This window comes from Astyanax mexicanus, chromosome 2 (assembly GCF_023375975.1).
Source record: "Astyanax mexicanus isolate ESR-SI-001 chromosome 2, AstMex3_surface, whole genome shotgun sequence".
Lineage (NCBI taxonomy): Eukaryota > Metazoa > Chordata > Actinopteri > Characiformes > Acestrorhamphidae > Astyanax > Astyanax mexicanus.
The window spans coordinates 37162700-37185821 of NC_064409.1; the positions used below are offsets into that span (position 1 = coordinate 37162700).

At 34.2% G+C, this 23122-nt stretch overlaps 2 protein-coding genes across 4 annotated transcripts; both read left to right on the forward strand.

Annotated features, from left to right (window-relative positions):
- The first annotated feature begins 356 nt into the window (after positions 1-356).
- Positions 357-12767, forward strand: spic (Spi-C transcription factor (Spi-1/PU.1 related)). 3 transcript variants are annotated; one of them, XM_022671679.2, is made up of 5 exons: positions 357-465; positions 10209-10296; positions 11035-11162; positions 11275-11374; positions 11932-12767. In XM_022671679.2, exons 2-5 carry the CDS (start codon positions 10260-10262, stop codon positions 12417-12419), a joined length of 753 nt encoding a protein of 250 aa, XP_022527400.1. In that variant the 5' UTR covers positions 357-465; positions 10209-10259; the 3' UTR covers positions 12420-12767. The 3 variants fall into 3 exon arrangements, with proteins under 3 accessions (XP_022527400.1, XP_015460214.2, XP_007245036.2); XM_015604728.3 differs by lacking the exon at positions 357-465 and adding an exon at positions 9399-10010; XM_007244974.4 differs by lacking the exon at positions 357-465 and adding an exon at positions 9399-10010 and having other exon boundaries at positions 11275-11365.
- On the forward strand, positions 12480-21402 carry spi2 (Spi-2 proto-oncogene). The gene is made up of 5 exons (XM_049475053.1): positions 12480-12491; positions 14658-14757; positions 16477-16577; positions 16685-16883; positions 18580-21402. The coding sequence occupies exons 1-5, from the start codon at positions 12480-12482 to the stop codon at positions 18894-18896; spliced, it is 729 nt and encodes a 242-aa protein (XP_049331010.1). The 3' UTR covers positions 18897-21402.
- The last annotated feature ends 1720 nt before the right edge of the window (positions 21403-23122 follow it).

The window sequence follows — 23122 nt, forward strand, 5'->3', positions numbered from 1 at the left end:
TCAGTAGGACTGGAGGTTTTAATTTACCAAGTCATGCTGTGGTCCATTATCCTACAGCAGCAATATGTAGCACGTTTACCTTAAATTAACAGCTTTGCCAACTGTAAAAGAAAAAAATAGCATCTCTATCTCTGTCATTTGTGAAGTTTCCTGAAAAAATACTCGACAGACTTCATGTAAAATCCTGTAATATTACTCTACCCCTCTCAGTGCATTATTTTGTATGCACTTTATTGTTTTTAACTTTCAGCGACTCACCTAGTCCAGAAATGCATGTGTTAAGGCCTTTAGGGGTGTCTCAAAGAGCAAGTTCCACTTTGTGACTCTAGAGGGAGCTCAGGAGCAAGAAATATCAATTCTCCACAAGGCCACGAGTACTGCAAGTCCTGTGAGGTGGAAATTTCTCCTGCCATCTGAGAAAACCATTGACTTTATGGTTTGTAGCTGCTTCACAACCATGTATAGGTAGGTGGCACATAAAATTGATATCCGCATGAATGCTTAGACCCATGTTTTTCCAGCAAACACTATCCATCAGCGGTGTGCTTTCTTATAGTGTATACCAGGCCTATCACGTCCTCAGTGTAGGGGCAGACACAGACGACCCCAACCACGTGATTTATAAGAGAATGTGAATCATCAGAATCAGATGGGTTAGCCTTTCTTGCTCTCAGGCATTGATAACCCTTAGGGGCCTAACATCCTGTTGTTTTTAAGTAGAGCCTAGAGGGTATACTGTTTAAGGCAACTTTGAGTTGTTTTTTGTTTTTTTCAGCCACTTAGAGGTGGACTTGCTGGTGTGCTACAGAATATTTTCTCTCTTTTCCTGGGAATCAACAAGATGTTTGTGGCAAATGTGAGATAGACTTTTGGGTTATTTTTGGTCAGCAGTGGGTTTTGCCTTGAAACTCACTCATGGATACAGTTTTTGTCCAGTCTTATTCTTATTATTGGATCATTAACACTGTCTTTTAATTGAGGCAAGGGAGATCTGCGGTTCGTTAGATTTGTTCTGGGTTATTATGGGACCTCCTGGATAAGTTGTACATGCCCTTTATTTATAATTTCAGTATGCTGGTCACTCCTGGGAAGATTTCAAGAGTGTTCCATGTTTTCTCCATTTGTGAATAATCCCAAATTCTTAGAAATGGCTTTGAGATGTCAGTGACTTTGTTTTCGCATCTGTTCTTTAATTTTTTCAGATAGGGGCATACTATTTTGCATTTTGGGATATTTTAGCTGCTCCATGTTGTCAGACATGGTCTATTTAAGTGATTTCTTGATTCTACAGGTCAAATGTGGTTAATCACAGTTAATTTCAATTTTACATAGGGCCAGGTTGGTTTGGATAGCTTTTTACCATACAAATGAAATCATTATTTAAAAACTGCTTTTTGTATTTTCTCAGGTTATATTTGTCTAATATTAAAATGTTTAATAATCTAAAAAAAAAGTAAGTATGACAAAGAAGCAAAAATAAAATAAAATTCTCTAAGAAGCAAATCTTTTTTTCAATCTTTACTGCCAATGCCAAAGCCTGTGTGCTGGGCACTTTGGCAACTTCTTGTATTTTCACTGAGCAGCAGTAAATAAAGAAGTTGAACATGGGGGTGTATTGTGGTTACACAGACCTTCCCACATTGGCTTTGGTATTAATAGGCCTTTTGAATAGAGCTCGCAAAGAAAGGGAAGGAAAGCGGTTCTTTGTTTGAGCAGATAAAATGCTCACTCCAGCCTGGCCTGGAAAATGTAAATACACTGGCAGAATGAAAGCCACAAGCACACACACACACACACATACACACAAATGTGCACATAAACACTGACATACCAAAAACATACACACATACATAAACAAAGACAGTTTCTGTGAAAATTTACTTAATGCAAATTGTTGGCTGAAAATGTGGATAATTGATGGCTGTTGTTGTACCTGTACCTGTGCTTGGAGATTGTACTTTTAATGACAATAAAAGGTAAAATACCTTTATTGCAAAAATAATTCTTAATGCTTATCAGGCTGTTATCCTCCCCAGAAGTGATCGACCAACAAAGATCACTTCCAGAGCAAGGGGTGTAATACTCTGTGAGGTCTCAAAGGACCCCAGAGTAACTTCTAAGCAACTGAAGGCCTCTTACATTGGCTAATACTAATGTTAATAAGTCCACCATCAGGAGAACACTAAACAACAATGGTGTGCCTGGCAGGGTTGTAAGGAGAAAGCCACTGCTCTCCAAAAAAGAACACTGTTGCTTGTCTGTAGTTTGCTAAAGATCACATGGATAAGCCAGAAGGCTATTGGAAGAATGTTTTGAAGACAGATGTGGCCAAAATATAATTTTGGGTAAAAAGAAAAGCAGTATGTTTGGAGAAAGAAAAACACTGCAATCCAACATATAAACGTTATCCCATCTGTGATGGTACAATGAGTTCTGAATTATATCAGAGAATTCTAAAAGAAAAAGTCAGGACTTCTGTCCATGAACTGACAAAAACCATAAGCACACAAGTCATTCTACCAAAGAATAGTTCAAGACGTTAATGTTTTGGAATGGATAAGTGAAAGTCCTTACCTTAATTTAATTAAAATGTTGTAGAAAGACCTGTAGCAACAGATAATGTATAATATATATTTCTAATCTGCTTAACTTGCTGCTTTTTATCTACGTTTAGGACATTCTGCTGATGTTTTAGGTTGTATTTATGCAGAAATATAGAAAATAGTAAAGGTTTAAAAAAGTTTTAACCACCGCTGTACATTATATTGACAAAAGCATTGAGATATCTGCTCATTTAATGTTTCTTCTGAAACCAAATGTTTAAAAAGAGAAAGTCCTGATTTTGTTGGATTTACAGTTTCTGCTGCCCAGACAAGGCTTTCTACTAGATTTTAGAGCTTTGATGTGTGAATCTTATGCTCACAAGTGCATTAATTAGGTCAGGATGTTGGATCATCACCATACCTCATCTCAACTGTCCAATCCACCAGCACATCCAGAAAAGCTTGGATAGAGCCCTTTTATTCTAGAGAACACAAAGCATGGAGCCAATAGGTTAATGTTTATCTATTCCAAAAAATACTATTTTATTAGCAGTACTTGTCCACCGGGCTGTTTTTACAGAAGCTGTTTTCTGTGTAGATTGTAACTTTAAATAGCTGAATGCATTCACTTAAAGTGATGTCCACAAACATTTGGAGATAAGTGTATATTATTAAACAGTAAGTTCTTATTGTGCTTATTGGTGGGACATATTGAAAGACCAGATTTACTTTATCATTGCAGCTACACAGCTGGGTTTGAGCATTAAGACATTTTATGGTGTTTCCAGTCAGCGGTGGTGGGTACCTACCACAAGAACAAACCACTAACTGGCAACCAACTGTTGGGTATTTTGTTGAGGCTCATTCATGCACTAGGGCAATGAAAGCACCCATAGTGCAAATAGTGTTGCTAAATTCCCCTCTAATGTGCCACTAGACAGTGTCCCAAGGATTGCCATTTCCACTACAGAAAATTGGTCTGAATTTGATTCTCCAGCAGGTAGGAGATGATGAATTGCCTGATAAGGTATTCCTCTAATGAGGAAGTGCACCACCCATGGATTAAATGTGATCTGGTGCCCTATAATTCCCATTCTGCAATTTCCATCCATTTTGCATTAACTTATGTTTTCAGTTTTAGTCACACCCTTCTAGAAAATACATGCTTCATGTATGCCTTTCAGATATCCTGTGTCCACCACTGGGATGCATTATGGGAAGAAGGCAAGACAGCGAATGTAGCGAGTGTAATGCTATAGGTCAAAGGTCCTGACACTGTCTCCAGGAGGTTGGGAGGGTGATGCTACACTGTGTATGTGACTGGAACTATCAAAGCTCATCAGAGTGCAGTGAAAACTATAATAAACAACAAACTATAATCACCATCTTTTAATTGACTAAATTTAACTTGTATATGATTATATTTGACCAAGATTGAGGCACAATCCCGTCACACCAAGTGGCACATTTGGGACTATTGGAAAAATACAGGACAAAATGATTAGTGAATAAATCTATTACATTTTGCAAAATGTGACCATGTGATGTCACAACAACAGTAATATATATATATATATATATATATATATATATATATATATATATATATATATATATATATATATATAATGTGCAATTTTTGTATTGTACTGTTGGTTTGACGTCACAAAATCATATTTTGAGAATAGAGTTATTCCTTACTTATTTTGTTAATTTTTTTTTACCTACGCTCCCTAAAGTGCTAGTCGATCGCAAAATATGTTGAACCCTAAAAAGGCGTTGCACAGTTAAACTGGTTAAGGACTAGAAAACCATGACATTTATTTAGATGTCAGCTTGACACATACCACCCATCTAAACATTGTTCTGGACCAGATTTTTTTCCAACAGCAGTGACCTCTTACAGCAGGATAATGCACTCACCTTAAACACTGCCTTAAAAAGTTTGACAAACAGGACAAAAAAGTTCAAAGGTGTTCCCTGTCCTCCAAATCTTGCTAACATGCATCTGTCGGATGCACGAGCACATTTCATGCCAAGGTGGGTTGTAGTTTTTTGTCGTTTTTTTTGTGGCTCAACAGTATATATAAAATTAGGATGTTTTGGTGTTTTACCTGCTTTGTTTTTTTGTTTTTTTCAAAGCAATTAACTGCTGAGGTCACAGGAGTTTAAGCAATAAAACTACCAAAGTGTGAGGGACCCACACAGGGAGATCCCCAACCCTAGCAGAAATAGACAACAGGTTAAAAAGCCCCAAGCATAGTTATTCAAGCTTCAGGAAATTGGAGAGTTTCACCAACAAACATCACACGTTACTACCAACATCTTCTAAATTGTATACATGGCTTTTTCTGAACTTTGTGATTACATGTGAATTGTATTTTATTAAAATGTGGCAAGTAGTATTAACACCTGTATAAAATTTTGTGTTTGGTTTACAAGTAGACACAAGGATCACAGAAGTGCATAGCTGTTATATCACTTGTGAAAAAAAACACTGTGGAATTCATGATGTATTTTTTTTTTTACATTGAACATAGTACAGTATTTTTTAGACTTTTTAGAAATATAATTTATAATGTAAATTTGAACATTGTTTACTTTTTTTATTAATGGCCCTGAAGCAATCTGGCCGACACTGAATGATGTTGCGGGTTAAGCTACACTGTTTGATTTATAGCTTCTTCTGATAATGAGGGAACACACAGTGAGGAGACGGAAAGTTTTACAATGCCCCACAAACCCCACATTTTATCAGAGAGCGCAGGCAGGAAACAATACCAGTGTCGCACACACATACACACACACACACACACCAGAGGTGTCAAGAAACGAAGTACAAACACTTTGTTATATTACTTAAGTAGAAATTTTGCTTATCTATACTGTACTGGAGTAATTATTTTTTAGACAAATGTTTACTTCTACTCTACTTACTTTACTTCTACTACATTTTGATGCAATTATCTAAACTTTCTACTTCTTTTTTACATTTTAAAAATAGCCTTGTTATTCCTATTTCATTTCAGCTTGTTTTCATTCCGGCTTGTCATCTTGCAATAAAACCCTATCCAGATAAATCTCTTCATCTGGATGCATGTAATGTCTTACTCTAGCAAGAACATAGCTGATGTATGTAGTCTAGTATGAAAATTATCCATTCAGAGACTGAAGTAGACTTAAGTGAATTGTTCCAACTGAGCTTCTTTAATAAATTTACATTACATACATACTAAAATTAATTCATTTTAATGGGTATATATGCAGCTGAAGCAGTGTTAATGTTTTTCAAAATGTCCATTTCGTTGTAACATTAGGGTCATTATGGGTTTTAGAAAAATGTGTTTTGAGGAGGGGGGTGTACTATAGCTTTTGCTTTTGTTCTTAATGACATTGTCCCCTTACATTACTTGTACTTTTATACTTAAGTATTTTTAAAAGTATTTTTGAACCCAGTACTTTTACTTTTTTACTCAAAAAAAGCTTAATATGATACTTCAACTTCTACAGAAGTATTTTAAGCCCTAGTATCTATACTTCTACCTGAGTAATGAATGTGAATAGACACATATGCTTTGTTTTGTGACTCACAGCAGTACCATACAGTGTTATGACATACAGTATAGAGTTTGTTTTGTCTGACAGAATGCAGGCTCTTATTGACTGTTGTCCATTGTGAGTTCCTGTCAGTCACAGTGCTTAATGCCAGTAATCTCAGCGTGCTTCTCTAATCTCACTCTGCCCCTTTTATCGCGGCTCATCTACTCTTTAACACTCTGCAAACCTGAAAGGGGAACTTCCCCTGTCAGTCGGTTGATATTTAAAACTGGTGTGTTGATAGCTTGAAATAAACTGACCCGTATCTTCTTAAAGTGTTAGATTACATAGGATAAACAATCAGCCTCTCAGTCAGTCACGCATTAACAGAAATGATTGCTATTCTTTTATTGGAAGCAGTGGAAGCCTGCCTGGTGGTCAATCCATTAAAATAATGTTCATCATGTACGGTAAATAGTAAAAGTGAAAAGCCCTTCCCCTTCTTTCCCAGGGAATTATTAATGTTACTTGATTAACGATAATCAAGTTTCAAATCTCTCAATCCTTAGATTGTAAAAGTACATCAATATTACTTTGTATATTACTTTATATTACTGTAACTCATGACATCCCTAAGTGACATATACTGAACATCCAGAGAGCATCACTACAGGACAGTGTGTGAATTTGTGTGTGAGTTTATTAACAGAATGTAGGTGTGTTGGGGTTGTACTGGAGATAAAACTATGCTTATTTTAAAAGTGTTTATTTTGTGTCTACAGTTTTTACAAAAATACAAATTGTACCAAATTAAAATTATTATTGTGCCATTTATCTTACACCTGGATTTTAACCCTGAAATATTAACAGTCGTGTCATTTTTATTACAGTAAGACAATGAGAAATCCAATTCATTTAACATTTAATTTAATTTTATCTCATATCGGCCAATTTTGCCCATTGTGTTTACTTTGTAAGAAGAGCCCATTAACATGATATGTTGACTGTTGGTTTTGTTGGGGTTTTTTGTGGTTTTATTTAATTTTTTTGACAGTATGATTTTCTAGTATTTTTATATTGTAACTGAAATATCTGAATATTAGAAATAATTAATAATTGTGAAAAAAAAATGGGTCAATGCGTTATTATGCTTTTAAATTATCATTACATCAGAAACATCAAATGAAAGTGTCTGAAATGATGGTTGTCAAATGTGTGGAATAAAAAATGTTTACCACAATTATTTCATTCATAAAATGGTTATTGTGATTTATGTCTAGTGCTGATTATGTTGTTAAGTTTTACAATTTTACTTTATTATTTGTAGTCTTTTTATCCCCAAATATACCCCAACACATTTTTCTAAAAAAATTAGGATGTACTAGGCTATCTGTTTCAGCTGCATATTAACCCATTGATTGATTGAAATTAATGTATTTTAGTACAATGTAAATATATTAAAGAAGCTTAGTTGGGACATTTGGCTTGAGTTTTCTTGAGTTTCTGCCACAGATTATCTTCATACTAGACTACATACAGCTGCTATGTTCTTGCTGGAGAGTGAAGTGATGAGAAGCCAGAATGAAAACAAGCTGAAATGAAATTTCAGCTATTTATTTTTAAATATAAGGAATAGACAGTACACTAAAATAATGTATACTGTAGATAAGTAAGTAAGGTAACAAAATATTTGTACTTCCTCACTTGACACCTTCGATCACAGTATAGTTTTTTAGAGCTGGTTTCTTTAAACTACAATTAGTCATCTTTTCTAATAGTACATTTACCATTATTTTCAATTTAGTTAAAATAGTTTGTATTATGATGCAGACAGAAGAACGTCTTCATATCCTCCATAGCTGAAATGTACATTGAAAGGCAGCCAGACATGTATCTTAATATATGCATTTGCTTTATACTAGTGGTCGGTTACCTCAGCTTCCTAAGGATAAGCCTTTTTTAGCCGCTATCTTTTAGGTGGTAAGCAGGCAGTCTGTGTATGTAAAAGCTTTAGGTATTTAAAGCTTTTTGCCCTTCAGTTAATTTGAGTAATGTGTAATAATGAACTTCAACTTGGTGTTTATTGGCTCCCTGATGCCATTTTATTGTACTGATCTGCTAGCTACATATCTAGCTAACACTTGCTACACTGCACTCAGAGAGAAACAGAGGGCACTTCTTTGCTTGTAAGCATATAATTATAAGTCTGGCATCATTTATTTAGATAATTAAAAACTACAGTATTTTATAGGTACTGTAATTAGATGTACAGTGTGCTGCGTGTAGACTGTAAATTTTACTACAGCCATTTACTAGCTTCACACACATTTTCTTTAGTGTTCAGTTTAGTTTATCTTCCTCAGGGTGTTTTTCAGTCAAATGCAGTTTTTGATTTGACAGTTTTCCAGCAGCACTGATTAGAGGACCCAATGGCTGTTGCCCTAAAGGTTTGAGGAGTCAGAATCTTTATAAAACTTTAAATCTGGACTTTTCCAATTGTAAAAAAAGCCATAAGCATTGACCTTGATCCAATTTATCTGGAGCTCAAATCTTCTGGGGTGCCCAAAATGTTGCAAGATTTCTCTTTATTTTTTTTTTACTCTGAAATAGTACAAAACTAACAAACTAACTTGACAAAATGTTATGTTTACCTTTGTGCCTTTAGAAAAGATTTGTAAGTTTGGGGGAACCTGAACTTGGTGTTTACTGGCTCCCTAAAGCCATTATATTGTAATGCTCTGCTAGCAACATAGCTAACACTAGCTACTCTGCACTCAGAGAGGCACACCCCTTGTAAAAAGAAAGTATATAAAAAAGTATACTTAACATGGAAAATACATACATACTTTTATTAAAATTAAAGTATGTGCTTCAATACATACAAAATGTGCTATTTTGTAACATCTCATGCAACTTGTATTTCAGTTGTAATTAAGCTATATTTAAACACAACATAAAAACATTAAATTGTGCTTTTGAGTGCTTTTTTCGAACAACTTCTGCGAACTTTAAGTATGTAGATTTAAGTATGTGTTTTTTAAAAACCTTTTTTAATATACTTGAAGTATATTGTAAATGTATTACTTTGTGTATTGATGCACATATTGTGTACACCTTAATGCTACTGGAAAAGAAAATACACTAACGTGCATCTTAAGCTGTATTTAATGCCATTATATAGATTTTTAAAGCATTTTGTTTAAAAATACATTTTGTGGAAATACAGAAAAAGTTTGTGTGTATTTTCAAAAAGTTTCATAAATTGAAAATGCACTTTTAGTATTCTTTACGTAATTTTAAACATGCTTTTGATGCTCTTAAGTATACTTCCTTTTCAGAAGGGACGTTTCTTAGCTAGTTAGCGTATAATCATCAAACTGGCAACATTTAGTAAGATAATTAAAAAATGCAGTATTTTATAGGTACTGTAATTAGATGTACAGTGTGTTGCGTACACTATAAAATTTTAACAGTTGATGATATTGTACTGGAACAGGTAATCACAGCAGTTGTTGCTCGACAGCTCACGCAGCATTTTACAGTAGTGATAAACACAAGTGCCCTAAAGCATCTAACCAGAAATGCAAATATGATTCCTGAACAAACTAATGGCTTGGAAGCTTTGCTTTTTTTTTTTTATCGATGGAGATTTAGAGATAATGTGGTAGAGCAATTGTGGTCGTCCTGCTCGGTCTACATTTCCAAAAAGAGAAGTACCATAGAGAATGAGCTGCACGTGGAGAGGCCTGACGTTGTATTTAAATGGGCCTACATTTAAATGGACCCATGTCTGTGGCACGCCATTTGTTATGGTAGTCTATAAAATCAGCTGCTGTTCTGAAATCTCTGGTACACCTGTTTGAAAATTATCTGCTGGACCACACCTGGATCTAACACTCACCCAGAGACATGCCGTCAACAGCCAATATGGTGAGTTTTAGAAATGTAGTACCATTAATGAAGTAAGTTGTGAGAGTTAAAGCATGAGTTTATTAAATAATTATATAAAGTTCTAATGCTTAGTGTTTTGAGTTTTGGCAATAATAGGAATTTTAAAAATCTATAGTATTTCATCTACAAATATATCATTTTAAATTATTATTGTAAATTATTTTGTATCTTTTGCAGGGATCTCTAGATAATGACATCAACCAAGACTTCCAGGATGCCATTGATGTGATGCAACGGCACTCAGAAATACTGTGCTATGACACAGGTAAGCAATTTTTTTAAGTTTACACTATTTTTTTTATTGCTTACAGAGTTATTTTTTTCAGAAATTTTATTTTAATATCGTTGCAGTCTAATGAAAAACAAGTATCTATATTTTTGACATTTTTTTGTTTACTATAAAATTTGAAGACAAGCTGTTTGTTTAGACTGTGTCAAAAGTTTTTAATGAATAGACCAAAAGAAATTTTCCAAAATACTCTTTCTAAACTGACTTACATTGAAAATTAATCTCTCTCTTTTAAAGTTGCTGTTTTGGAGATACATTTTTTCCATAGCACAGCGATGATATACAAACACATTTAAGAAACATTAAATAATACACACATTAATAAATGTATATAATTAAAATGAATGAAAATAAATAGTGGTATGCACTAGAAAAAAGCAACAAATGCAAAATTGCTACTATAATTGAGGCCTTCCAGCTAACACACATCAACCATTTCTCCCTTTTTATTATGTTTAAATAAACAAAAATAAATGTGTCTTACTTATACTTAATTAATTTATTCAATCATAAACTTATGATTGTTAATAATATAGCAGATTCCTTCCAAAAGAGAGAAATGGTTAATATGTGGTTATTTGAGGAAAGGTGTCAATTGTTGAAGCATATAATAATCGTTCTGTTCATTTACTATTAAAAAGGAAAATTAATTGTACTATGTTTATTAACAGACTATGTTTATTATCATTTTTTAAAATCTATTCTTTCATTTAGACATTAAATATTACGAGACGCTGCGGAGTCATGACTCTTCAATGACATACTCTCCTTCCTGCTACCATTCCTGTTACACCCCCCACAGTGGGACCCCAGGAACCCCATGCGAGTGGGGTGAGGCATCAGTAAGTACACAAGTGCTTTTATTTTAAATTTGCTCAATAGATACTTTCTGTTTTTGGGCTGTTTTCAGTCCTGTTAGATGATTAAGCCTCTCTCTTCTTTATTTTGTTTCAGCCATGGTCTCATGTTGTGCCAGAGGCGTCTCCCTGGGGCACGCCTGAGCCCCCGGCTCTGTATCCAGTCCTTCCAGAACGCCTCAGAAAAGGTGAGCAAGGTGAGAAAATGTATTGGATTACCAGTTTGAACTGGTACCTGTACATATCTGTACGTTTTGGGTTTTCTTCAGCAGAGGTTTGTTTTTTAACATACATTTACATTTATAATAACATTTATTATCTGTCCAACTGCAATAATACATATGCTGCTCCTGTATATACTTCATATATACTATACTGTGTGTTGATAGCTCTTTAACTTTTGTTGTGTTTATTCTTTTAATGTATGTTCGATCACGTGTGCATTATGTACAGTACTGTGACACTTCAATTTCCTTCGGGATCAATCAAGTGCTAGCATCTTGTCTTGTATTGTCTTATAATTGGGCGTATTTGTTAATGTATTTATTCTAATATTTGTGGCCTTGGAACAAAAAAATTGTATATTTACTTTTCTTAGGTTGTATAAGTTGTTTTTTTACAAAGCAGTGTATGACCAAAGCATTCTAAACATATTTATGTACTATACAGAATATACATTTTTGCATTTATACAGTATTGTACTAGCTTTTGTGTTCAAGCAAGCTCAGTCATGTCCTTTTTTTATCCTCTCCAGTCCGTAAGAAGCTGCGTCTCTATGAATACCTGCATGAAGCACTCCACGATGCCGCCATGGGCGACTCCATCCAGTGGACAGACCGCGGGAGCGGCACCTTCCACTTCATCTCCAAGAACAAAGAGAAGCTGGCCGAGTGCTGGGGCCAACGCAAGGGCAACCGCAAGGCAATGACCTACCAGAAAATGGCACGAGCTCTTCGCAACTACAGCCGCACTGGCGAGATCATCAAGGTGCGGCGCAAACTCACCTACCAGTTCAACCCACTGATCCTGCAGAGGCTGGGCACCATGGGAGTGTCCAGCTCTGGGCCCTCAGTCCAAGAGTTGCTCCCTCATCAGCAAGTCCCTTCTGAGCAGGGTTATTACTGCTCAGCTGGACCTGACTGGCACAGCTGGTACGGGCAGTACCCGTACCAAGGGGAGTATGACCTCACTGCTGCACTAACATCACCAGACAGCCTGAAAACACATGTTCCATCAGAGTGATTTGAATATGAATCTGCTATATGCAAACGCCTGTGGAACAGTTCATGTTATGAAGAAAACATGTACAAAAATGTGTGAACATATGAACATGTGAACTACTCTAATGAAGTAGACTAAATACTTTTACCTTATGTCATCTTCTAACACAGTGATCTGTTAACTCCTGTGAGTTAATAATCCAGCAATACAAAGTCCTCTATTATATACAGTAGTATGTGAACTCCTGTGGGGCCACTGACTGAAAACTTATGTAAATTAAGTGATGTATATATTCAGAATATGCTCTTTTTTGTGAAGTGATGTAATTTTTGTATAGAATGAGCCAATAAAGTTTCCTGTTCAACTTTACTTCTGTGTGTGTGCCCTTTTAATTGGTAGTTCCCTAAACATGTTTTCTCTAGAGTCAGAGTCAAATTCTCTCTCTCTCTCTCTGTCTCTCTCTCTCTCTCTCTCTCTGTCTCTCTCTTTCTGTTTTGCACAGTAAAGTTTTAATGGCATTTGTGTACAGTATGTAACTCTTGAGTTAAGTGCGTGACAAAGTTTGGCCAAAATTTCTATCAGCTGCAGTTGACTTGATGCAGTGCCATCTGAGGAATCAAAGATCCATCCCTTCATCTTTCAGTTTATATTAATATATATTTTTTAAAGAATAAGTACCGGTAGTCCTATGTTTGTGTACTATGTAGTGTTGATAGGCTCACTTTGTGCTTTAATGTTCTTAGTAGGCTCAGGCTTCTTTCTAGGCAGTCTTTTATTATTTTTTTTGTCTTTGAAACAATATCTAATGTCATTTTCAAGCTGTGTCTGCTTTGTGTGCCAAACATATTAAATAGTAGCATCAAATATTAACTTTATTTTGGCATTTTAAATCCTAGTTTGAGGGAGATTAAGTACAGAGTGTTGCAGTCAAACAAAAACCTTGTGACATAATATATATTTTTGATATAATTTTGATATAATATTAATATGGCAGTTGTTTCATGCATTTTGGTTGCTTCCATATATTATATTGACACTACTTAACTATTTCTTTTTCTTATATTCTGCTTGACCTTTAGATCATGGCTTTTGACATGTGACCAAAACCTTCACATTTAATATTTAAAACAAAAGGTCAAGCTCAATTTAATTATTTCTATTTGCAGAAAATGAGAAATGGCTGAATTAAGAAAAAAGATGCAGAGCTTATAGACCTCAAACAATGCAAAAAAGTTATTTTTCAAAAAGTTTAAAGAGTTCAGGAATAACAGGAATGAGGTTTTTAATTTGGCAAAATCAAAGAAACTCATCATTTTTAAGTGGTCTCTTATTTTTTCCAAAGCTATATATATATATATATATATATATATATATATATATATATATATATATATATATATATATAAATATATAGTAAAAAAACTGGCCAGAAAACGCAAAGCAATTGTTTGCAAATGTTGTGCAATAAAAACACATATTTACTAAATTAAATAAATAAAATTTCAGTTTAAAATTAAACTTTTCTTTCATTCTCTGTTGAACACAGGGCAACAGATCTTTTAAGTGATCATCAATTAATAAATACAGTGCTGTGAAAAGCAATGTTGCCTTATTGGAGATAAACAAAATGTGACACTACAATGATAAATCATTTCTTTCCTACACACAAGCCTTTTATCTTTAATTGCATGGCAGCACGTAAAAAAGGTTTTTCTACACTGGATATGAAGTTACGGTGCTACTGTGGCTGAGTTCTCCTTATCTTGCTCAGTTAGGAGGAGGATGTGGTCAAGGCAGTACATAATGTTTACAAAGCCAGAGAGGTGTGTGTAGGGGAGATCAGGAGCTGCTGCTGCTGGGTTCGGTCGTTGTGGGTTTTTGTGAGAGTTGCATACATGTGAGTGTTTCTGGATCTCTGAGAGACCATTCCTGTCATACAGGTCATAGATCATGGTAGGGAGGCCTGTCCACCCCCTGCAGAGGGATTATTAAGAGCCAGACAGAAGCACCATGGCTCATTAGCACTGAGTTACAACAAGCTTTCCCAGTCTACATCATTTTATTAAGCAATTTTAAGATTTTGAATAAACAGTGATTTTTAAATTAGAAGAGCCGCGTAACTACGCCGCCTGACGTCAAGTGACTGTTCATTGTCTAGAACAGCTAGGACAGTATGGTAAATACTTAAAATAATATTAATATCATTATGACAGAAAATTTGTCCATGTCTAAGAGATAACACTGTGTTTTCTTGATCAGAGCTGCTCACAGTCCTGTCAGACAGATTTGGAAGTCATCTTGGAGTTTCTTGAAGAGCACTGGAGGCAAGAGTCTAGAAGAGGGGACTTATGGGAAAGCAGTGAGTAATGGCTTTTTAAAAGACTGTTGCACCGTAATGTGTATTATTATTGTATTGTGTATATACAGTTTTATCTTTTAATTGACTTATTTTAATTATTACAATTTGTGGAAATGATCTTTACATTCAATGATCTGCACATTAAAGTTTCAATACATCACTTTTTGTTTAAAAGATTTTATGGCCTAACAATTTAGCAGGTTCACAAAAGCTCCCAAAACTCTAATCGCAATTTGGATATTTCTTAGAAAAAATATTTCTGTAAATTTGAGATATGTGAGTGTGAAAAAAAACTTTTAATATTCAGAAAGAACTAGAAAGTTCTTATAATTTACATTTAATACATTCTTAGCAAATACACATTTCAAAACATTTCTATTGGTATTTAAAAAAAATCTGATAGCAAGAACACAGTAAGAATACACAATATGAAAAGGAAGTGCTCTTTTCTGTTTTGCAGAGAAATTCAACAATCATTTCATTTGCTCATATGCATTTTGGCTGCTTCCAAATATATTTTTGATACTACTTAACCATTTGTTTTCTTATATTTTGCTTAATCTGCAGCTCATGGCTTTTGACTTATGGTCTAAACCTACCATCACATTTAATATTCCTTAAAACATTTTCTAGCTCATTTTAATCAATGTAATATAAACTATGAAGAAAAACACATGGAATTATTTAGTAAACAAAAAAGTATCAAACAAACTAGAAGATATTTCATATTTTACATTCTTCAATGTAGCACCTTTTGCTTAGATGACAGCTTTGCACATCTAGGCTATATTTTCTCAGTTAGCTTTATGTCACCTGGAATGGCTTTTAGTTAACAGCTGTACCTCATTAAGAGTTAATCACTTGAATATCTTGCCTCTTAATGTGTTTAAGCGCATCAGTTGTAAAGTTGTAAAGAGGTAAAGTTGCTAAACAGTAAATAGCCCTGTTTGAGTAATGTTCTAATCCATATTTTATCAAGAACTACTCAACTAAATAAAGTAAATACTTTTAGAAATAAAGGTCAGTTATTCTGAAAAAATTAAGTGCAGTCCCAAAAACCATCAAACATTATGATGAACCATCCGAGGAAAGGAAGACCAAGACTTTCCTACAGGGATAAGTTTATCAGAGTTACCAGCCTCAGAAACCACAACTTATCAGCACTACATATAAAAGCACCTAAATGCTTCACTTTCCAAACTTTTGAGTGGTACTCTATACTGAAATTAATGAATACAATGGAGATACAAACAGTGTGAAGCTTCTTTGTTGTGCTTTTCTAATGGCGTGTCTTAAATACTGCTAGTGTTTTACTCCAAAATAATCCAAAACTTCGATAAAAACTGACCAGAAAATGAATATATAATATTATGCAACAAAAACACATATTGACTAAATGAAATATGATTTAAGTTTAAAATATATTTTAAATGTTCACAGGGTAGCGCAATCCAATTTATAAACATATTTAAAATATATTTTAAATATATAAACATTCAGCACCCATGTTTTTCGTGATTTTTGTATCAATTCTAATGTTAGATCATATATACGCAAAATAAAACTGAGCTTTATAAAAACTGTGAAATTCTAGACCTTGCCAACTTCTGTTTGTAATCCAATTACAAGTACATATATTTTGAGCACTAAACAGATACAGATAGAGAAAAAGATCATGAAATTGTGTGACACCCTAATATTACTGTACTTTACCAACAGCTGATTCCCTTGAGAATTCTCAAACTGTTGGACAGGGTTGTAGTGCTGCAGCAAATCACTTGGATTCTCTCCAGCTGATTTCTTCTTCAAAAGCTCAACAGGTAAAGCAAGCTCCCCATGTCTCAGCTTTAATTTCAACATGTTCAGGACAGTTTTATTACTTTAAATGCTTCTCAGTTAAAATGTAATAGTTTTTTGCACTCTAAAGGATGCAGGACAGCAGATGAAGATGAATGGATTTGATCCAGGTGTGGAGTTTGGGATGAGGGAATCAGTAATCCAGGGTGTTTGCACTGAGCCAGCTTTAAACCCCCTGGCTGGTCCAGAGAGGCCTTTAACTCCACGTGTAAAAGCTGAGCGGAGTTGGAACGCTGAATCATTGCCCAGCTCTACACCTGCAGGCAGAGGTAAGTTCTGCTTTTGTGGTTTGATAGATAATATCTGAGCAGCTAAGTATTGCCCTGTGGAACAATAGGTGAGGAGTGGCCAGGCCTGCCCATAACTGCCAACACACAATCTACTATTCTCTCTTATCTATCATCTGTGTCTCGTTGCCACAAAATTGTTATGATTTACTATAATGTGGTGTGTGTAGGATCTTTATCTTAATCAATTTTCCAGAAAGACCCCTTTCATTTGCTGTATTTTAGGAGAAATGCTCAGGCTTTGCCAAGAAAGGACACACCTTCTTTATTAGAGATGTATGATATTGGATTTTCCTTTCCAGTACCAAGTGTGAATTTATCTGTTTAACTAAACTTATGGTTTGTTTATGCAGGAAGAAACACACAGATACAGAGTGTTTATGACTAGATTTGTTGCAGAATTTAATACGATTTTTATCTATATTTGTATAGCAATGTAGTCTACATCTAACTATAGGTTCATTGGTGAATCAGCAGCATTTTAAAGGTTAAATCTACCTGCTTGACTAAACCAGGTCATTAACTGAATTTTTTGTTTGTAGTTGCCTATTCATTGTCTATTGTTTTGACACAGAGGTGTGAGCATGTTATGTTATGCTGTACTGGAAGTAAATTCCACCAACTTGTTGTGTGGTCAATAATAAATGAATCTGAATCTGAATCAATGCTGAATGTTATGGTTTTGAAACATAAATCACAATCAATGTCGCAATGTAGTTTCAGTGTTGTACATTTGTAATATTTGAAATCTATAGACCTATAATAATCTGAAATCAATCATTTCCTTTGGGAGGAATCTTTTATTTTCTTTATTCCATTTATGACCATTGAAGAAAGCATATTTTAGTTTTGTAAATTTAAAAGTTGTACTTGGGTTCTGCAGCAGGACAATGATCCAAAACACACAAACAAGTCTCTGAATGGAAAAAAAAATATTATTAACCTAGTCAAAGTCTGATTGAGATGCTGCCGCATGATCTTAAACAGGTGGTTCATGCTCCAAAACCCTCCATTGTGACTGAATTAAAACAATTCTGCAAAAAAAAAGAGTGAACCACAATTCTTTCACAGTTATCGGAAAACTTGATTGCAGTTGTTGCTGCCAAAAGTGTCAAAACCAAGTTATCAGGTTTAGGTAGCAAACACTTTTTCACAGGGCCTGGTTGGATTTTTTTCTCTTAATAAATAAAATTAATTATTTAAAATATATATTATTTAATATATATATTGCTTGTTAAACTGAAAAGTTTAAGTATGATAAAAAATGAAAAAACAAATTAAATCTGTACGGGGCAAATTAACTTTGTTAATATTTGGTTATTCGTTAGAAGGGTGCTTTGAAGGTTTCGTAAAAACAATGATTCTACATATAACCATTAACAGTCAGATTCTTCAGATGGAAGAATAAGTAACACAACTCAAAGTTTGCTTACAAATGTATTAGTTTGCAGTAGATGTTTTCTATTTTTAACACAGAAATTTACATATTTATAAGTGGTCCTATGATCATAATATGATATAGTGCTAATAAAAGCATAATATATATATTTTTATATATTAATAAAACAAAAGGTATTACATTAATTTCATGTAAAAAAAAGTATGTTGATTTATAACTATTTTGTTAACTTTTGCCAGATGTGAACCCTAATATACACTCTACTCTCTGTGATTGCAGGAAAAAAGGTGCGCCTTTTCCACTTTCTGTTTGAAATGCTAGAGGACCCGGGAATGGCTCACTGTGTGTCATGGGTTCCTTCATCAGCTGGGGTTTTCTGCTTCTCCTCCACACACAAGGAACGCGTGGCAGAACTCTGGGGGCAGCGCAAAGGCAACAGAAGACCCATGACCTACCAGAAGATGTCCCGCGCCCTGAGAAACTACACCCGCTCAGGAGAAATCATCAAAGTGAGAAAAAAACTGACATACCAGTTCAGCAGAGCCACCCTCACTACATTAAGGAGTCAGCAGCCTGTCAAGAACGCCCTACACTGAGAAGGAAAGATTCTGTAAAGTTCTGTAATAACACAAGAAAAAGTTCCCTGTATTGGGTTCTATATCTTTATTAGTAAACATCTGTGGATTTTATGAAGTCCTGCTTGGACTGCAACCATTGTAATCGGTGATCAGATTACCACTTCTCATACAGTCTAATTTTTAGTGAGATGTATTCATGTCGTGATACCTATTTTTGTTTGGATGTTATACAGATCTGGAAAAAAGAGACGGCACTTAAAAATTGTGAGTTTCTTTGATTTTACCAAACTGCCATCAAACCAAAATGAACTGCTTTTTTTTTGTATCAGGAGTGGCATAAATGTGTCTAAAAGCAGCGTATAAGACTGGTGGATTAGAACAGGCCAAGATGCATAAAAACTGTGATTAAAAACAGGGTTATTCCAGCAAATATTGATTTCTGAACTCTTAAAACTTTATGAATATAAACTTGTTTTCTTTTCATTCTTTGAGATCTGAAAGCTCTGCATCTTTTTTGTTATTTTAGCCATTTCTCATTGTCTGCAAATAAATGCTCTAAATGACAATATTTTTATTAGGAATTTGGGAGAAATGTTTGTAGTTTATAGAATAAAATAACAATGTTCATTTTACTCAAACATATACCTATAAATAGCAAAATCAGAGAAACTGATTCAGAAACTTTAGTTGTCTCTTATTTTTTTCAAGAGCTGTATTATCCCAGCAACAATAGCAATAAACCACATTAATGTCTTTTTAAGACTATTCATTTTAAGCCACTGAAATATTAATAATATAATAACATGATGCAATTTTAAAGCGCAGCACACTTTTAATTTACAAGAACAATCAGAAATTGGTATTGGAATCTAAAAAACTTAAATATATAAAATACCCAAATAAATAAATCCTAAGTAAAGTTAAACCACTGTTTTTAAACTACGTTGACACAGGCTATTTCACAATAATGGAATCTCCCTAAGAAAAACCTAATGGCCATTATTAAGGTCAGCTAAAATTAATGAGGAAATCTCCATTTATTGTACAATAAATTCATAGCATGGTTATTGTGAAAGTCCATTATTGTGAAACTGCATAGGCCTACACAAAGCAGGCCTACACAAGCTATCAGATACATGCCTATACAAAATTCATTATAAATATACTTTGTTCTGTCTCTTTTATATTAATATATTTCCAGGATAATACTACTGATCATTGGTGCACATTGTATGTTCTTTCAGGATTTCTATTTTCATTTCTCTCAACTATTATTGTTCTTCTTATACAGTGTTTGTCACAATGTAACAGTGCTAAAATTACTTTAGCTGATATGTGAGTTTTTACATTACACATTTTAAGAATATTAATCAGAACTGACATTTTTTTATTTAATATTTTAACTATGAATTAGTGTAATTAAGTATAATGTCTAAGGGCCCTATTTTAGCAATCTGTAGAGCACTGGTCAATTGTGTATCCCGCAGCTGGATTTAGGGTGAGTTGGTGTGTGTTTGTTATCGTGAATACCAAAAAATCTGCTTTGCGTGACTCTAAAGGCACAAATGACATGAACTAATTATTTTAATTCATGGGTGTGTTTTGGGCGTAACATGAAATAAACCAATTTAGTGTGCCAGTCGTCATTACCTTTATGTGGCAGGTGCTCTCTGACTTTGGCACATTTGCATCTTTATATGTTTTTGTGCGTCTGAGCAGAGGATACTGACCTGTGCATTCAGGCTGTGAAGGTACACCAGCAGCTCATTTAAGGGAACAGCAATGTAATTTAATCTTCATTCTGTTTATTGTTGAGGTAAAAGCTGGATTTGCATGCTGCAGTGCGTTTATTTGTGTGTGAAATAAGCGGTGGTGTACATGGTTAGATAGGATTGGGTGGGTGACTGCTGACTGTTGTCAGTGTTTTAATCAGTCAGTGGCACCTTTGTTTCCCACCACCAAGACAGCAATACAATTGAAATTTACCTGAACTCACCTCACTTCCAGACTACCACACCCATCAGCGTAGATTTATTCCTAAACTCTGATGCTATTTAACTGTGTGGGTGCTGGGCGTGAAAATACTGCTGATGGGGTGTAACATATCAATGAGCATGCAACGCACCTTGGGTGTACAGTAGGGTCCAAAGTTTTTATAGGGAGGTTTGTTTACTCAGCAGCCAGGCTGTTTTTTGCGGTCCCAAAAGACCAGGCTTTCATCTCTACGAATGGGGAGAGACTAAAAAGCTAAAATGCTTGAAACTGAATGTCATAATAATATTTCAAAAACAAATTTTAAATCACTGATAAATTCTGCCGACCTTATAAATAGTTTGTAGTAGGGCTGCAGCTATCGATTATTTTAGTAATCAAGTACTCTACTGAAAAATTGATTCGATTAATTGAGTAATCGGATAAAACATAAAATAAGAGATTTCATAAAATAAGAAATTTCACTCAATAATGAATGACCAATTGGTTTAATTTTTAAATTTACAACATACATTTCCACACTGCAAACAAATTAATAAAACACAAAATAGACATAAATACTACAAGTAATAATTTAATAATTAATAATTTAATGAATTAAGTTACAATTTTTTACTTACGATTTCTTGTAAATATTAAATATAGGGCAATTATCAATAATAAAGGCATAAACATTGGCTTCATGTTGTGCATCTTAGCTTCTCAACAGCAGAGATGCCAGTTCTGCCAGTGTTGGATTAGCTCACTGCATTTAGGTCAGTGGATTCTCCTTGTTGGACAACAATGTTTTTTTTTATTTTTTTTTTTTTATGTTGTTCACTACTCAGATCCTCGAGGCACAGAAAAAAAATTAATCGATCAATTTTTTTAATCGAGTAACTCAAATTACTTGTAATTGTTCACCCCTAGTTTGTAGCGTTCAGTTCAGTCATGCACAAAAATTTCATCTTATTCTAGCTAATGCATTTGTGTAGATCTCTATAAAGACGAACACCACAATATCGGTAACCTTCCACTTTTCATGGCCCTTTTTGTTCAAGGATGGGAGTTTAATCAAAAACAGTCCTTACATTTAGAACACCCATTCATACAGTATTTCAACCAGTAGTCATTTGTAACATCTCTGCTACCATAGATCATGATGAGGATGGCTTCTTATTTACATTTTTGTTTCACATTAAATGTTGCATATATTACATTGCTTTGTATACTTCTTTTTGTACAGCAGCCTGAATGCAACTGCTGCATTATTTGAGATGGAACATAAAGAATATAAGAATAAGAAGCAACCTTTAGCTTATAGATAGTTGAAGTAATGGCCTTTAGTGTCAGATGCTCACTACTACAGTTTTTTCTATGTATTATCTGTGTGTGTGTAAAAATAGGCTTTTGTTCAGTTACCCATTTATTCAATGTTTGTTACATTTTTGTTGATATTAAAAGTAAAGAAATGCTACTCTTCTCTTATTCTTTCCAAAATTTGCTGCAGCATTGTCCTTCTTAAGATTCATAATGCAACAGCCAGTGGGCCCAACCCAAAGTGGCAAAAATAGAGATGCTGAAAAGCTTTCGTAATTTGCTAAATGGAAGAGAATCTGATAGTGTCTTTCTGATGTAAGATTGTAAGTGTGGCTAAACAGTCTTAAACAAAATCTGCAAAATTATGCATAAAATGATTAAAATGCAACACTTATAACAGGTTAGAGTTGGGAGAAACACATGTTATTAAGTCCACATACAAAACACAACACATGCAGCCAGCACCACCAATAAATACATACCCCACCCCCAACTTAATATCATACTCTTGCATCATACTCAACTACGTAAGGGATGTTACTTCAATGTGGTATTTTGTGGAGTGTGGAGTTAGCCAGATAGCCAAGTAACCATGCAAGATGTTTAAGATGTTACCACAAAATGAGTTAGGACCATGCTATAACAGTTTAAGGCTTTGAGAATTAGCCTATTTTACTGTTCTGTTTTAGTTTTAGAGTATTTTCTGTTAATAAAGAGACTATTTGATTATTAACTATTTGATATTCATAGTATGTCATTTTCATGTACTGAAGTCTCATTTTTCAACTATATTCCAAATAAAAAAAGTTTTTCCTTCTTGGAAACCTTTAAGTATTTTATACCTAAAACAGGTGATATTATGCAACCAAGTTTGTATATATTATCAGAAATAATTGGCACCTAGAATTACTGATATCTGTATGGATATTCATATGAAGAAAAACATAGTAACA